This window comes from Malaclemys terrapin, chromosome 16 (genome assembly GCF_027887155.1).
Source record: "Malaclemys terrapin pileata isolate rMalTer1 chromosome 16, rMalTer1.hap1, whole genome shotgun sequence".
Taxonomy (NCBI): domain Eukaryota; kingdom Metazoa; phylum Chordata; order Testudines; family Emydidae; genus Malaclemys; species Malaclemys terrapin.
Genome location: NC_071520.1, coordinates 16,088,755 through 16,106,804, shown reverse-complemented (window position 1 = coordinate 16,106,804; position 18,050 = coordinate 16,088,755). Strand labels below are relative to the sequence as shown.

General features: G+C 43.1%; 2 protein-coding genes across 3 annotated transcripts in view; one reads left to right on the top strand and one right to left on the bottom strand.

The window, feature by feature from the left end:
• Window positions 1–306: 306 nt before the first annotated feature.
• MRPL40 (mitochondrial ribosomal protein L40) lies at window positions 307–5,777 on the bottom strand. 2 transcript variants are annotated; one of them, XM_054006551.1, is made up of 4 exons: window positions 5,605–5,777; window positions 4,360–4,443; window positions 3,257–3,412; window positions 307–766 (listed from the first exon to the last, which is right to left on the bottom strand). In XM_054006551.1, exons 1-4 carry the CDS (start codon window positions 5,676–5,678, stop codon window positions 457–459), a joined length of 624 nt encoding a protein of 207 aa, XP_053862526.1. In that variant the 5' UTR covers window positions 5,679–5,777; the 3' UTR covers window positions 307–456. The 2 variants fall into 2 exon arrangements, with proteins under 2 accessions (XP_053862526.1, XP_053862527.1); XM_054006552.1 differs by lacking the exon at window positions 5,605–5,777 and adding an exon at window positions 5,042–5,309.
• Window positions 5,778–9,218: 3,441 nt separating this feature from the next.
• The window catches only part of LOC128824497 (protein HIRA), a 60,084-nt gene continuing 51,252 nt past the window's right edge, over window positions 9,219–18,050 (top strand). Inside the window, exon 1 of the mRNA XM_054006053.1 lies at window positions 9,219–9,492. Coding sequence (XP_053862028.1) covers window positions 9,456–9,492 — 37 coding nt within the window. The 5' untranslated portion in view covers window positions 9,219–9,455. The remainder of the gene's footprint in view (window positions 9,493–18,050) is intronic.

Sequence of the window (18,050 nt, the reverse complement as noted above, 5' to 3'; positions counted from 1 at the left end):
TGGGACTGTGCTTCAGTTTATGGCACAAAAATACAGTACAGTAGAACCCTGTTTATCTGGTCTAATTGGGACCGGGGCCAGATCAGATGATCAAAACTCTGAATAAACCAGGGAATGGGAAAATGCTATGCTGCAGCAACATCTAATGGCTACAGGAGAGCTTGCCCACTTCTGGCCCTGGAGACACAGTTGTTTGGTAAATGCAGAGAGCCGGCTAAGGGAACGTTAGATAAACGGGGTTCTAAAGTATTTTGTTTTTATTGGAAGTTTTATTGTCAAGGTGGCCAGTTATAAAAAGAAAGGGAACAAGGACAGGTGGTGTTTTTATTTTCTTTTGACAGCCATGTGCATAGGGATGTTTGAAAAAGCAAAAGAAATAGTCTAGTTGCATCCCCTTGTGTCCTCCTTTAATGCACTGAGTATCTCCTGCCACCTGCGTGGCAGAGGCTTCCGATCTCACTGTTTGTACACTTTGGTAATGTCGATGCATTTCCCTTCAGGGGCCTCATAGCCAGGAACCTGTGGTGTGTAACTAGGCCCCTCTTTCTCAAAGGGAAACAGGTCCTCATCTCGTCTTATTGCTGCTTGGTAAAGTTCTTCTGATTCGCGACGCAATTCCTCTAGTGCCTCCTGCTGAGCTGCCATAAGAGACTTCAATGTTTCCATCTCTGCCACATGTTCTTTCTGCTTGTACGGGGCCCATTTCTTCAGGAGCAGGGCTCGCCTTTCACTCTCCTCAAAGGACAGTGGGGAGATCTCTCGCACTCTGGCAAACGTGAAAGAACAAGATAACATTTTAACACAGAAGCTGCTCACATCCCAAAGAGCAAGCATTTAACAAAAACTACAGTGAGATACAAAAAGGCAAGTTGGCCCAAACACATAATGGATTGCCTTTATGTAGGGTCTTTCATTGGAGGATACTACAGCACTATCTAACAGCAAATTCCACTTGCCCATTCATCTGTTTGTTTCTAAACGAACAAGTAAAATATTCATGTTATCTCAATTGCCACCACAGGGAGAGTGGGTGAGAAGATTTTGTACCTAAGCTGATGCATTTTGTGGCAATTTGCAAGATTCCTTTACAAACACTCCTCAATACACCTGAGGTAGTTATCTTTTTTAAAAGGTAAGAGAACAGGAGGTTAAAGACTTGCCCAAGGTAATTAGAGAGACCAGGTGGGTGAGGTAATATAAGCTTTTGAGCCACACACAGCTTTTCTTCAGGCCTGGGAAAGGAACTCCCAGCTCACAGAAAAATGCAATGTGGAACAGATGGTTTAGCATAAGTAGTTGGCACATAATGTAAGGGAGCTTAAATTCATTACTCTGCTAGATTCTACAAATAATGGATTTATGGCTTCCCAACCTATTTATCATTGTGAGCTGATGCAGGTTGAGAACCACAGTGCCCCTCCCCCCCAAAATCCCCTATGCCCAGCACCCCCCACCCGGAGACCCATCCACAGAGGGGGGCTAGGAGCGGGAAGCCAACACCCGCACCCCGTGGGGCTCGGTAGCCTAAAACCTGCTGCAGCACCCTCACAAATCCCTAGTTCCCAGTGCTCCCCCCACCCCACAAACCTGCCCAGAGACCCACTCTCCAGCACCCTATCCCCTGCTGCACTCACCAGCCCCCTGCTGGCAGAAGCGCTCCAGCACGCTGCCAGATGTTGTCTCCCCCTCAGCCAGCCCCACCTCCTTTCAAACTAGAATGGCAAATTTCGATTTTTTTTTTTTTAAGCATGCAGCTGGGCCACAGCTGTGAGCCAATTGGGCTGCATACACCCAGCCCACAGGCTGCCCAGTGCATTAACTCCATCTTTTTGTTTTATGACTGCATAGGTGTTAATGGGCCTCTCTATCTTGAATGGTCCCTTACAACAGGGGGTCTCAACCCTTTTCTTTCTGAGGCCCACCCAACATGCTATAAAAACTCCACAGCCCACCTGTGCCACAATAACTAGCTTTCTCCAGATAAAAGCCAGGACCCGTGTTAGGGGGTAGCAAGCAGGGCAATTGGCTGGGGCCCCATGCCACAGGGGGCCCTGCAAAGTTACATTGCTCAGGCTGTGGCTTCAGCCCCTGGTGGTGGAGCTCAGGGCCCTGGGCTTCAGCCCCATGTGGTGGGGCTTTGGCTTTCTGCCCTGGGCCCCAGAGAGTCTAATGCTGGCCCTGCTTGGCAGACCACCTGAAACCTGTTCACAGCCCCCCTGCCTTACAGTATGTGCTAACTACTGATATGAAAGACTTTGCATTTTGCTGGGACACTGGAAATTCCTTTCCCAGACCCAAAGAACAGCTCTGGGGGGCTCAAAAGCTTGTCTCTCACCACCAGAAGTTGGTCCAATAATAGATATTACCTCATGCACCTTGTCTCTCTTGTATCCTGGGACTGACACAGCCACAACTAGTACATTGCCCAAAGTCAGTGGCAGAGTAGGTGGGGAGTAGAACCTAGGACTTAATTCTCAAATTCTTGCTCCAACCAGTAAACAACACTCCCCTTACCAGGTGCCAGAACAGGGATACAAATGAATCTAAAATGGGAACAAAGAAGTCACACCAAACAAATTACACTGATATGTTTTTGCATGTGTGAAACAAGAGAACATTCCAAAATCAGAGAGAAGGGTCTGCTGCCCCTCCTCTAATGATAGACTGTTGGGCCTGCCAGAAACTCCTCCAAAGTCCATCTCAGCACTTGGAATTGGAGACAAAGTCTTAAACTGGTCCCATCCGATTTATCAAAAGGTTTTTAAAAAAGCAACTCTGTATCCCACACCCAGAATTACAATTTTTCATTATAAACACAAAACACTGTTTCAAAAGCAGTTTGTAGATGGAGAAACAACTCAAGAAAAAAAATTCTAGAGTTGCAGAAGTCACAATTTTCTGTATCTGAAAACTTACTCCCTTGTATCTAGCACAAGACAGCTTATGGCCAACAGGGTAGTGTCAGTAGGTAGAGGGGGGGTAGCCGTGTTAGTCTGAATCTGTCAAAAGCAACAGAGGGTCCTGTGGCACCTTTGAGACTAACAGAAGTATTGGGAGCATAAGCTTTCGTGGGTAAGAACCTCACTTCTTCAGATGCAAGAAGTGAGGTTCTTACCCACGAAAACTTATGCTCCCAATACTTCTGTTAGTCTCAAAGGTGCCACAGGACCCTTAGTAGGTAGAGGGTATTTCACAGTTATTTGCACCTCTCTGGTTCATTATCAACCCCAAGGTAAAAGCTGGCAGTTCTCCATACCTTGAAGCATCCAAAAACTTGAATGGTGTTACAAAATCCTCAATGGGAATCATTTCCTGGGCAGCTTTTTCCATCTTTTTTATCCTTTTCTTCATACGGTCCTTTAGTGCTTGTTCTCTCTTTGGATCTACTTTCTTTTTCTTCCTCGGTTCTGCTCTAGTGGAGGAAATTAATTAAAAAAAATTTGTATCTGTGTATACACATGTAATACTGAATACTTTTTGTTTCTATAGTAAACCCATTCCAGAATAAAAGGGTGTGTCTAATAGGGAATATTTATCTATCCATACTGGAAATTTGAGAAGCATTCTTGCAGCAAATCAATATAAACTGTAATATAGTACATTTTCTTATATCAATCTATACACAGAAGAATACTACTTAGCACTTTACAAACATTAACAAATTAGTCCTCACAGCACTCCTGTGAAGAATCATGCCCATTTTACAGATAGGGAAACCAAGACAGAGGGTCAGTGAATTGCATAATGCTACAGAATAAGTCAATGGCAGTCTGTCTTAGAACTCTGGTGTTCAATCCACCAAGCCATGCTGCTTCCTTATACTACACACACAGCATTAGCAGACAGATTTTATATTTGGATGTTGGCTTGAAACAGAAGTCGTACAGTATTTTAGCTACTAACTATGGAGTCATTTTAACCAAGTTGTATTAAGAAAAGGGTGGCGTGCAAACTGATACTACACATCTATAAATGTAGGAAAAGTACATTTAAGTATTTTTAGTGCAGCTAGTGCTACATTTCAACTACTGTTCTAAAGGAAAAACCGGAATGCTGTTTAAACCAGAATATCTCCAAACATACACTTTTACGTTACATGCCTTCATAACTGAGGAATTATGAGTAAATACAACTAACCATAACACTAAAATTTTATTCAGAGCATTAGCTACATATATGGGGATTAAACACTACACTAGAGCCTAATAGTTCTACCTTCTTTTATATCTATGCCTCATAATGTAGAAATATATATGTGCACATATTCATTTGAATAGTTTAAATTTTCCTCACTTCCTGTAAGGAGGCTGTGAACAGCTGAAAACTATTCTATGAAATACAATATAAGTTGTATTTTACCTCATGGGGAGAGACGCCTGAAATGCCAGCAGAGAAGTCTGCCAATGGTTTCCCCGAAAATGAATGGCCCAGGACAGCTGAGAACTAAAGAAAAAAGGAATACAAAGCATGAGAAGAATCAAATTAAATTATGTTACTATATAGCTTTTGTATACTGCCTTTTATTAGTGATTCCACTTGCAGGCATACATTATAATGAATAATCTTCAGTCCATCCTCAACTGTTTGAGCCAGTAGTGGGGCCTGGCACAAACTCAACTGTAACAAATATTAACCCTTTCAGCCCAATAACTGTCCAAATTTTGCAGTTTGAATCCACAAGGGGGGGAAAATCACTTTAAAAAGAAATCACAGCTTAATTATGTCTCAAATTCAAATGACGGTGTATTTGAAAAGTAAAAAATAACTGATTCTCTGAACTAGGGAGTATTTTCAGCTTCACTTTTAGGAACAGAGTGATGCAGTTTCTCAGGGTTTGCAGAGGATATGAAGTCACAAAAGAAATACTCAAAAAGAACAGGAGTACTTGTGGCACCTAAGAGACTAACACATTTATTAGAGTATAAGCGTTCGTGGGCTACAGCCCACTTCTTCGGATGCAAAACAAATACTATCTGTCAAAGTCTGAGTCACCAACTTGTCCCTGCCCTTCTGCTTAAGCACAGACTAAGAATGCTGGTACCACAACTCTTGCGTGTAATTCTCCATCTCAATCCAAGCAGGTGTCCAACTCTTTTGCAACGCTCCATCCCGCTGACAAGGAACATGTATCACATGCTGGGACCTGCTGCTTCCAGGAGGACAACACCCGCAATTGGCAGTGAGGGTAGCCAAGCAGACCAAGACGGTGCAACAAATGAAAGGCCAGGAATTTCAACAAGGGCCACGCTTAAGGCAGGCACCGGTGGCAAATTACACCAGGGCAGGGCCCGGGCGGGCCCTGCTGTCTCCGGGCTCGGATCAGAGCATCCCATGCAGGGGCCTGGTGGCTACTACGCCTGTGCATTACGCATGGGCACTCCGCCCACGGGGGGCCCGCGGGCTGTGAGCGGCCAGCCCCGCGTATCACAGGGGAGGGCGCACGCGCCCGGCGTTCCTCGCGCAAGGACTCCCCGTGCAGCGAGGGGGCCTCGGGCCGGGCAGGAGGTGGGGTCACAGGGGCCACACGCGCCGGCTGGAGGAGGCCAGGGCTGGGGACCGGCCGGCGAGCCCCAGGGCAGGGCCCGGGGCTATCTCTGGCCCTACCTGAGCAGGGAGCTCCCCGCTCCGCCCCGGACTCTGGGGAGCAGGCGCACCGCCCCGCAGGCTGCCGCCAGCATGGTTCTTGCGGGGCCTGGGCACCTCGGCAGCAGCGGCTCCTCTCAGCTCCCCGCCAGTGTGGTGCGCCAGCAACTGCGGCCGGCTGCAAACCTGCTCCCCCCGCCCCTAGTTCCGCCTCGAGAGGAACCCGGCCCTGGGCGCGGAGCAGCGTGGGAAGCCGGTGCAGAGGGCAACGCTCGCGCCTGACTCACTGCCCGAGGAGAGCGAGTGGCTTTAGGCAGGGGAAAGAGGCGCTTTACATTGACAGCAGGGCTGCTACGGGACAGCTGCAGGACTCACGTGGGACTGAAGGGGGCGCTCGAGGAGAAACTACAGGCGAGTCTCATGCTGAACCTCTGGCTCCTGAAAACCTAGAATCCTCCCAACTCTTCTGGTGGCTGGTCACTGAACCACCTGCAGCCCAAAGTCCCTGCAGTCTGGGAATCTGAAAGCCTCTTAAACCCAATCCCTCTGAACCCTAACCCTCTGGAGTAATCACCAAATACTTGGCTCCCTAAACCCCCTGAAGCAAGTAGCTGCCACTGTTTGAGAGTATGGGGTAGGCAATCTGTGGCACACGTGCCAAAGGCGGCACACGAGCTGATTTTCAGTGGCACTCACACTGCCCAGGTTCTGACCACCGGTCCGGGGGGCTCTGCATTTTAATTTAATTTTAAATGAAACGTCTTAAACATTTTAAAAACCTTATTTACTTTACATACAACAATAGTTTAAAAGAGTCCTGTGGTACCTTATAGACTAACAAATGTATTGGAGCATAAGCTTTCATGGGCTTATGCTCCAATACATTTGTTAGTCTATAAGGTGCCACAGGACTCTTCGTTGCTTTTTACAGATCCAGACTAACACGGCTACCCCTCTGACACTTAACAATAGTTTAGTTATATAGTATAGACTTATAGAAAGAGATCTTCTAAAAACATTAAAATGTATTACTGGCATGCAAAACCTTAGAGTGAAAAAATGAAGACTCAGCACACCACTTCTGAAAGGTTGCCGACCCCTGATATAGCGTGTCGTACCCTTGTACTCCAAGGGTGTCCCTAAACACAGCTATTAATATTTGAAATAAAACAAAAGCTAGTAGCAAGTACTGAGGGGGTATTGGTGGGGAATCAGATGACAATCTGAAAAGTGCAGAAAGATTGACGGAGGTGGAATAAATTTAAAAAAATCAAGAGGATTAATATATTTGCATGGAAAAACTCTTAATTAAATATCTGACTATGAACAATGCTTAGATTAGACTCCCAAAGATGAAATCTTGACCCCATTCAAGTAAATGGGAATATTGACAGTAATGCCAATAGGGCCACTAATTCATTCTAAGTATCAAAATAAAAAGAACATTTTCCTTCAACTGCTCTTCCAAAATATTCAAACAATTCAAGTCCTTCATTGAAGGCCTTTCTGAAATTAGTTAGCAATTTTCAAAATGGCTTTCTGGAAGTAAGCCACTGAAGGGATCAAATTTGAGCTACTGGTTACCAAATATAGGGCCTGACCCCACAAGCATTTAGCTGTATACATAATCATTCACATACATCTGTGTTTAGAGAATTGAATGCTGGCGTGCTGCATATAATCCTCCACTCCCTTTGACTTGGCTAGCACACAAATTCTTTAATCCTGTAGCTGGACATATTACCTTCCAACACACCCACTTTGTTCCTACCTTTTGGAAGATGATGTATAAGTATTCAAAGTCAGCTTCCCTTCCTCCTCCACACAATGCTTTCAGCTTTAATGCCATCTCCTTTTTAAATATAAAAAAAGGAAGAATTCAAAATACTTAATTGAAACTCATTGTGCAGGATTCTTTAGCTGAAATGGAGATAACTGAAAATACAGAATTTGGAGCATAAGTTTAAATTGTGTCTGACAAATCCCCATTCCTGGAGTTAAATCATGGGTTCGTGTAAATCAATGGCAGTTTTGCCACTGACTTCAGTGGGGCTAGGATTTCACCCCTGAATTCCAATACCAGTACATAGCACTGGATAGTCACCAATAAATAGAGCATAAGTACCTATTTACACAGGACTTTAAGGGAGATAAATCTAGAGTCTTATCACATGATTTGAAGTTTTGCACAATTCCAAAGATCTTATCATGCAAAAACAGGGTAACACATTAATGGGAATATGCTACAAAAGAGTTAAAAGTGAGTGTGATTAATATGCTACTTAGGCCACTCATGAAAAAGTAAGCAACCAGATTCCTCCAACTTCACAGCATTGTATACTATTTGTAGGGGAAGAGAGAGGCAAGCAGAGGAGGGTAGACTAGATGATCTACTGGGTGTTTTCAACTCTGATTTCTATGATTTTCTGATGCTTAGAACTATGAAAAATTTATGGACAATCACAAAGTTTCCCTAAAGAAAGTAAAATTGCCCTAGCTTATGAAAAAAGAACAGTAAATGCAAAGTGTAGTTATTCATCTAACAAACATTTTTGTTTATGAAATAACTAGAGAAAATGACATTGTAGCAAAGTAAATTATATGAGCATCAACTGCAAAGGTAATAAAATATATCTTGTGTCTAGACATAGTTAGAGTTTGTACTGGCAACTTTATTATGTTCTTGATACAGTTACATAATGATGTATGTGGTAGCATAAAGTTTCACATTGGGTACCGAATGTCCCATTGTAGGGATATTTACCTAGTGCTGCTAAATTTGGCCTATTTAGAGACCCATAAAGGGACACTGTTTTACATAATTAAAAATACAACATAGACCTCACCTGTTGCCCTGGTCCTGCAAACACTTGCACACCTGTGGTCCCAGTGAACTGAAGGAGTGCAGTGTTTGCAGGATTGAAGTCCAGGTTATTGAAAGTTATTTCCCTTTTAGTATCCAAATGTTCTTTTTCCTGTTCATGTTGTTGGTTTACTTTTTGCATTTCTCTCAGCTTTGCCAGTGAAAATAGACTAGTCAGTTTCACTTACAGCACAATGCAATTGTTACTCAACCCAGACCTCCCCACACCCCATCTCTGCCCCAGGGGTGGGTCACGCAACCCAGATCTTCCCTCATCTCTGCCTGGGGAATGTGTGTGTCAATCAATCGACACCTTCTCCCATCTCTGCAGGGGGAGAGGGATGTCATTTAACTCAGATCGGCCCCCACCTCTGGGTCTGTGTGTGTTAACCTCAACTCAGACCTTCCCTCATCCTTGCCAGGGGGGTCACTCAAGCCAGACCTGCCCCATCTCTGCTCGGGGGAGGGGGGGTCACTCCACCCGACCTAGACCTGCCCCATCTCTGCTGTCGGGGGTCCCTCAACCCGGACCCGCCCCATCTCTGCCCGGGAGGGGGCACTGGGCCGAGCTCCCCGCAGCCCGCGGAGGGTCGCTCCGCCCAGACCGACCCCTGGCCCCACGCGGGAGCGGCGGCGGTCGGGGGCGCTGGTTTCTCCCGCCCTCTCCAGGCGGGGGCAACCGGGCTCGGGGCGGCTGTTTCCCGCCGGGCCGGTTAGGCGGTTGCCCGGCGCAGACTTCCGGCGTTGCCGGGGAGCCGCTGGGAGCCGAGCGGGGGATGCGGCCGGGAGGAGGTGGCTGGGGCAGGGCCGGGGCCGTGGCCGGGGGATGGAGCGGCGCTGAGGCGGCTCCGGCCGGGGCAGGGGCCGGGCAGCGCGGAGAGCAGGAGCGAGGCGAGCCCATGGCTGCTGGCTGCTGCTGAGCCGAGCCGCCGCCTCTCGGAGCAGCCCGGAGCCCGCCCGCCCGGGGGTCCCGGGGGCACGGGCCGGCGGGGCCCCGGGCCGAGGGACAATGAAGCTCCTGAAGCCGACCTGGGTCAATCACAATGGTGAGTGCGGGGCCCAGGGTCCCTGTCCGGCGGGGCGGAGCCGGTGCCGGGGCGCCCCAAGGGTCGAGTCCGGTGGGTGTGTGCTGGGGGGGGGGTGTCACCGGGCCGGGGGGGGGGCTCTGCGCGCGTGAACTTCGCAGTGAACCCGCTGAAAGTAACCCCCCCCCCGTGTCCCAAAGCAGCGCCCTTGACTCCAGCCCCACTGCCCTGTGCGCCTCCCCTCCCACGGGGGGGGAGCTCTCATTGGAGGGTGAGACGCTGCGCTTGGAAAGAGGGACACTTTGGTTTGGTGGGGAAAGTTGTTGTGATGGGAACTTCGTGTTTTAGGGGCATGCCAGACTTCGATCGCGAGGGTGTATGTGTGCAAAGACGAATGCACTGTGCAGATTTGAAGCTACTTTTGTTACTCTTAAAGTTAAACATTTACAAGCGTTTTGCACTTTAACAGCCCATGGGGTTTGTGATTTTCCTTTTCCGCTAAAGCGAATGAAATGTAGCTGTTACTGAGAGTAAACTAATCCCTAAGCATGTCTGGTTTTAACAACTGCAACACTGTAGCAGATATGAAGAGATGTGGTATAGCTTGTTTCCAAATAACAAGATAAGGATACATTCTTTAGCATGACTAAAGTGTCTGGAAATCTGCTTTTCTTGGCTCATTGTGGATTTTTATACGTGTGGAAGGTTGAGAGAAATAAGATGCAGATAGTTGCTGAAGTAAATGGAATGAAAATAAAATGAAATTATGTTTGCTAGAGAAACATAGTTTCCAAAATACAGACATTGGCTTGCAACTCTGCTTAGAAAAATGTCTGCCAGGAGATCTGTGAGCTGTCCTGTCAAGCAGGGCTTCTGAACCTGTTTCTTTCTGAGGCCCCTCAACATGCTAAAAAAAAATTCCAGGGCCCATCTGTGCCACAACAACAGGTTTTCTACATATCGAGTAGATTAAAAGCCAAGGCCGGCGTTAGGTGGTAGCAAGCAGAGCAGTTGCCCAGGGCCCCACACCACAGAGGGCCTCGTGAATCTAAGGCTGTGCCTACACTGCCATTTTCAGTGCTAAAACTTGAGTCGTTCAGGGTTGTGAAAAAACACCCCCATGAGCAACAAAAGTTTTAGACAGCAGCTCCTGGCAATAAAGCTACCACCCCTCATTCCGGGTGTATTTTTTTTAAATCATCGGGAAAGTTCTCCTCCAGTGATAAAGCATGACTATGCTGCCCACATCACAATGCTGCCGTGCTGTAACATTGGCAGTGTAGACATACCCTAAGTTGCTCTGGCTTCAGTTTTCAGCCGTTGGTGGGGGCTCGGGCTTTGGCTTTTTGCCCTGGGCCTCAGCAAGTCTAATCAAGCCCTGCCCTGGTTTATTTTGGTGGACCCCCTGAAACCTGCTCATAGCCCTCCAGTGGGCCCTGGACCCCTAGTTGAGAACCACTGCTGTAAAGAACAGAATGATGTGTGAAAAGTAAATAAATGTGAGTACCATTGGGCAAATGCTGTCTCATGTGCACTTAGGGCAGAGCTCTATTTTGTTTCACAAGCATAGTTGCAGTTTTCATTCAGGGAAACCTTTGACATAATGAAAAGAATATAAAGGCACCAAATTGTGGCTTTCACACTGGATAGTGAAATGGTGTCATTCAGTGGTTGCATTGTAAGAAGCCTGAGCTGCTAATAACTATTCAATGCAAATATTCGTTAATTTAGTGCTTATGAAAGTGAAGATTAGTAGGTTGAACAAAGCGTACTTTGAATTAGCATGCAAGAGACATAAAGATTTCCACATACCTCTGTTCCATTCTGGGCCTTGTGCTGGAATTTATAGAAGTTCTATGCAAATGGGTACTAACCTGTGGCCACCAAAATAATTTTTGTTTTAACCAGTTATTTTGTATATTCATGTCTCCAGATGTGTTGAGCTGCTGCACTTGCCCATAATATATAGTTGTGGAAGAATATCCTGATATATTACCCCACATACTATATATTTTTCAGAATGCATATGCACATGAACAGTAGCATCAGATTCTATACTAAGATTAAGAAGTCATTGCTTTTATACTATCTTGTCTGCCACTTCTGTAATTACATATCATAGCGGTTTGTGAGTTAAGATATATCTTGCTCTTCAAGAATAAAGTGTTCCTAGTGAGATATAAATTAATGTACATTTGCAGAGGAATGTTGTAATTTCTTACCAACATTTTTTTAAACATGCAGAGTATTATCAGAAGCTAGCAAACAAACAACTTAGTGTCTAAATTATTACATCACGATGACAGTGAGTGGAACAAGTATCGGTCATGTAAAGGGTTAATTTTGCATGTTCAAACTCTGCCCATATACAGGTACTTTTTCATAATTTGTTCTGCATATACCTTTATTTTGACAGTGCAATTTACACCATAATATAAACTTTTAGAAACTTGAACTCATTTCTTCTAGGTGACTGATATCCAGAGTAAACTGAGTATTGTTCAGATTGGACAATGTTGGGGTTCTTAAAGCTGGTTTATTGTATGGTTTATTAGAGAGACCAAGTAGGTGAGGTAATATCTTTTATTGGGCCAACTTCTGTTGGTGAGAGAGACAAGCTTTTTAGCTACACAGAGCTCTTCTGGTCTTTTAACTAAGCATAAAACTGTAGTTAGATTGTAGGTTTTGTGATTAATTTTGACCTCAATCCTGCAAACACTTACACACATGCTTAACTTGGATAGATATTCCATGCTTGAATAATACGAGTATAGCAATAGGAATATACTACCGACCACCTGACTAGGATGGTGACAGTGATTGTGAAATGCCCAGGGAGATTAGAAAGGTTACAAAAACAGAAAACCTAATAATAATGGGGAATTTCAACTAACCCTGTATTGACTGGGAACATGTCACCTCAGGATGGGATGAAGAGATAAAATTTCTAGACACCATTAATGACTGCTTCTTGGAGCAGCTAGTCCTGGAACCCACAAACGGAGAGGCAATTTTTGATTTAGTCCTAAGTGGCACATGGGATCTGGTCCAAAAGGTGACTGTAACTGAACCATTTGGTAATAGCAACCATGTAACTGAACCATTTGGTAATAGCAACCATAATGTGATTAAATTAATATCCTATTGTGGCAGGGGAAAGGGAGAATAACAAAGAAGCCAACCACAGTAGCATTTAACCACAAAAATGGGAACTACATAAAAATGCGGAGGCGAGTTAAACAGAAACTAAAAGGAACAGTCACAAGAGTAGAATGCCTGCAAGCTGCATGGAAACTTAAAAAAAAAAAATCACCATAACAGAGCTCAAATTATATGTATAACCCAAATGGGAAGAAAAATAAAAAAGCCACCATGGCTAAACAACAGAGTGAAAGAGGTGTTTAGAGACAAAAAGACATCTTTTACAAATTGGAAGTCAAATCATACTGAGGAAAATAGAAAGGAATATAAACTCTGGCAAGTCAAGTGTAAAAGTATAATTAGGCAGACCAAAAAAGAATGTGAAGAGCAACTATTAAAAGAGACAAAAACTAACAGCATTTTTTTGAAGTATATCATAAGCAGGAAGCCTACCAAACAGTCAGTAGTGCCACTGGATGATCGAGGTGCTAAAGGAGCACTCCAGGAAGACAAGGCCATTACAGAGCAGCTAAATGAATTCTTTACATGGGTCTTCTCTGCAGAGGATGTGAGGGAGATTCTCACATGTGAGCCATGCTTTTTAGGTGACACATCTGAGGAACTGTCCCAGATTGAGGTATCAGTAGAGCAGATTTTGAAACAAATTATAAATTAAATTAAACAGTAATAAGTCACCAGAACACCAGGATGGTATTCACACAGAAGTTCCGAAGGAACTCAGATATGAAATTTTAGAACTAATAATTGTGGTATATAACCTACTGCTTAAATCAGCCTCTGTAGTAGATGAGTGGGAGATAGCTAATGTAATGCCGATTTTTTAAAAAAGGCTCCAGAGGCGATCCTGGCAATTACAGGCCAGTAAGCCTAACTTCAGTACCAGGCAAATTGGTTGAAGCTATAGTAAAGATTAAAATTATTGGACACGTAAATGAACAAAATACTTTGGAAGAGTCAACACAATTTTTCAAGTATCAGAGGGGTAGCCGTGTTAGTCTGAATCTGTAAAAAGCAACAGAGGGTCCTGTGGCACCTTTGAGACTAACAGAAGTACTGGGAGCATAAGCTTTCATGGGTAAGAACCTCACTTCTTCAGATGCAAGTCACAATTTTTGTAAAGGGAAATCGTGAGTCACCAAACTATTAGAGGTTTCATAATAGCAGCCATGTTAGTCCGTATCTGCGAAAAGAACAGGAGTACTTGTGGCAGCTTAGAGACTAACAAATTTATTTGAGGATAAGCTTTCGTGGGCTACAGCTCACTTCTTTGGATCTGAAGGTGCCACAAGTACTCCTGTTCTTTTCGCAATCTATTAGAATTCTTTTGTGGGGGGACAAGAAAGATGTGGAGAACGGTGATCCAGTGGACATAGTGTGCTTGGACTTTCAGAAAGCCTCTGATAAGGTCCCTCACCGAAGGCTGTTAAGCAAAGTGGGCAGTCATGGGATAAGAGGGAAGGTCCTTTCATAGATCAATAACTTGTTAAAAGACAGGAAACAAAGGATAGGAATAATTGGTCAGTTTTCACAGTGGAGAGAGGTAAATAGTGTGAGGACCAGGGTGGTTCAACATATTGAGAAATGATTTGGAAAATGAAGTAAATAGTGAGATGGTGAAGTTTGCAGATGATACAAAATTACTCAAGGTAGTTAAGTCCAAAGCAGACTGCAAAGAGTTACAAAGGGATCTGACAAAAGTGGGTGACTGAGCAACCAAATGGCAAATGAAGTTCACTGTTGATAAATGCAAAATAATGCACATTGGGAAACATAATCCCAACTATACATACAAAATGATGGGGTCTAAACTAGTTACCTCCACTCAAGAAAGCAACCTTTGAGTCACCATGGATAGTTCTCTGAAAATATTTGCTCAATGTGCAGTGGCAGTCAAAAAAGCTAACAGAATGTTAGGAGCCATTAGCAAAGGGATAAATAATTAGACAGAAAATATCATATTGCCACTATATAAATCCATTGTATACCCACATCTTGAATACTGCATGCCGTTATGGTCACCCCATCTTGAAAAAGTACTGCGAAGGGCAACAGAAATTAGTAGGGGTATGGAATAGCTTTCATATGAGGAAAGATTAAGAAGACTGGGATTGTTCAACTTGGAAAGGAGGCGACGAAGGGGGAATATGATAAAGATCTACAAAATCATGAGTAGTGTGGAGAAAGTGAATAAGGAAGTGTCATTTACCCCTTCACATGACACAAGAATTAGGTGTCACTCAGTGAAATTAATAGTGAGTAGGTTTGAAGCAAACAAAATGAAGTCACCCTGTGGAACTCATTGCCATGGGAAGTTGTGAAGGCCAAAAGTATAACTGGGTTCAAAAAAGAATTAGATGTGTTCATGGGGGATAGATCCATGACTGGTTATTAGCCAAGATGGTCAGAGATGCAGCCAGAGATACAGCTCTGGGTATCTCTAAACCTCTGACTGCCAGAAGCTGGGACTGGACAACGAAGATGGATCACTTGATAATTGCCCTGTTCTGTTCCCTCTGAAGCATCTAGCACAGTCCACTGTTAGAAGACAGGATACTGGGCTTGATGGACCATTACTCTGACCCAGTTTGGACATTCTTATGTAACTTCACTACTGAGAGTGGTCCACTGAAGTAAATGGAAATGGTGGTAAAATTAAGCATGTGGGTAAGTGTTTGCATGAGTGTAGCCTCAATATAAAAAGAACTTTTGATCAGTGTACATTAAAAATATTTACTTTAATCTTGAAACAGGTAATTACCCAGCAAACATATCCTCTAAATGAAAGGTCACATTGATCAGAAAGAAAGTGAAAGCATTATCATTTGAGATACTTGGCTTGATTTCCTTTTCAAAAGTTCTGCTAGGTTAGTATTACAAATGTAGCTTTTACAACCTAAATGTAATATTAAGACCCTAATCCTGCAAACACTGAGGCATGTGAGTAATCCCAGTGAGTTTAACAGGACTACTCATGTGTGTCAGTGTTTGCTGGATAGGAGGCATAAATTGTTTCTACTGTATATATCAGAAACCTTAGGTGACTAGTTTTACCTTTTCCTCCCCACCATCAGAAGAGCTCCTTCCACAGCGGTTGCTGAGGAAGCAAGAGACCAGGAATCTCCTCCTCCTCTCTCTAATCGATCCTTCAGGATGTCCTTTGGGGAATACCTTCATCCCTCCTCCCCCTTCAACCTTCTGAGAGTTCTTCAGGGCTCTGTCCTTGATCCCTTTTTCTTTCTCTTCTCCCTTTACATTTTTCCTCTGGGTAATCTTATCCACAAACACAAATTCAGCTACTATCTCTATCCTGATGACTCTCGGATCTACCCCTCTACTCCAGACTTCTTGTCTTCTCACCTTGTCTCTCTAACATCTCCTCCTGGATGTCTAGCTGTCAGCTCAAATTCAACATGCCTAAAACAGAGTTCATAATCTCCATCCTCCTCCAATCCCTACTTTTGTTCAATTTAGGCATACAATTTATTACCTCTTCAAGCCACCTCACTGAATGTAAATATTTGAATAGATTTGTGAGTCTTATTGAATGTTATATATTAAACGGGTTGGAGAGAAATAAAGTTAATGGAAACTCACCCATATTATGGTAGAAACTCTCACAGGATGTTGACAACTTTGAATTTCACTTATTTGTGCCTCAAGTTAAACAATAAGCAAATAAAAAGATGCCTATTTAAAGTTTATCAACAAAAGAGACACGTGTTTGCAAACAATTTAGTGTGTTTTCTTTAGCTGTGGTGGCTGTAATTTAAATTCCCTTAAGTTCAGGGCAAACCAAAATCTATATGATAAGATTTTCCAAGCTCCTTTTGACTCTTGAAGTTTCTAAGTTGTATTGTCGTGTTTTGGACTCCTTATCCTTTGAGAAAAATCCTTAAAGATTTTTTTAGTTAAACCTAGTTTGGCTCTTAACACCATGTGATTTTGGAACTTTGATAGTTTAAACTGTTAGTTAGAGATCATTGTAACTGTATAAAATATATCCTGGAACTTAGTCTGTCAAATTTAAATATTCCCCTGTGTTAATATGTCCCCAGTGTTTTGGTTTGTTGCTTAATTAATGGAGAAGTCCTGAATTTCCCACCAGTTACTTGAGTTTCTGGCAAAAGGAAAATCATTTATCCACTTGCAAACAGGAACACTTTACCTTTTGGCTCATTCCAACAGGATATAACAAAGTAATTCAGAGAGAATTCAGGAAGAAAGCAGTTACTATCAAATCTAATAATGGCTCTTTTTTGTGTAATTTTGACAAAATTATACAAGATGAATGTCGTACCTGTGGTTTGTAAACTGTTCACAAATACAGCGAAGCAGTTCTTAAATGCTTTAATCTTTATTTCATGGTGCCCACTGAAGTGAGTAATAACTTTAACGGACAAAAGAAATAGTGTGTGGTGATGGTAACAACTCTGTCTTGCTGAGTTTCCTTCCTGTACTACATTTATACATTTTTCTCTTTTTTAAATCATTTTACATCTGTAACTTCATAATACTGGAAGCAGATGTACTTATTGGAAATGATTGGAAAACTCAAGATAGAGAATCCAATGATTGTTGAAGTGTTCAGTATTTTAAGGGATAGAGAAGAACCAAGTGTACCGGGTCTAACTCATCAAAACAGAGATAAGGCGCCATTATCTAAAAGGAATCTCTGTATGGTAAAGGAATTAATATACATTCACAGCGTGCAATTTTAGTACTGATTTTATCCAGTTTAATCAAAGAATAACACAGTAACAGTCTGGTTCCATACTGAAGCAATTGTGAGCATGCACAGCCCTGGAATGTGCTGCTGAGTTGATAAGGAAAATCTCTCTAATATGCTTCAGAAATACAGGACTTGCTACTGCTGATCCAGAACCTCTAGTTTTGTAGTTCTGAAGGTGCACATTTGTTTTGTCGAACTGTACTTGTGCTTATGACAATCCAACGAAAATCGTAGCAGTAATTTCCTACTGTGCTTGTGCCAATTAAAATCTGTAATAGATTATAACTTTGATATGTTTCTTTTTTTAAACTTGTCAAAATGATGGCTCCTTACTGAAGATTAGCCATAGTTCATATTTAATGGTCAGCTTTGTTTTGGGTACTATTTATTTAGGAAGTATTGAGAGGTTTACAACTCTTTCCCATGTAAAATGATGGCAAAACAATAATCATTACAACAGTGAGCTCTTGTTTAATGATACATTATACAAGAGTATAGTAATCAGATCTCTCTGTTTAACAAAGTGTTACCATATTACAGAGTGAGCATCATTACAACACCAAAGGCATGTTGTGTCTAGTGATTTCATTACATTGAATGAAATCTCTGATCACACATATTTAACAGATCAGGCATGTCTATTAAATGTAATATTCAAAAATATTGGGCTGTGTTTTTTTTTTTTTTT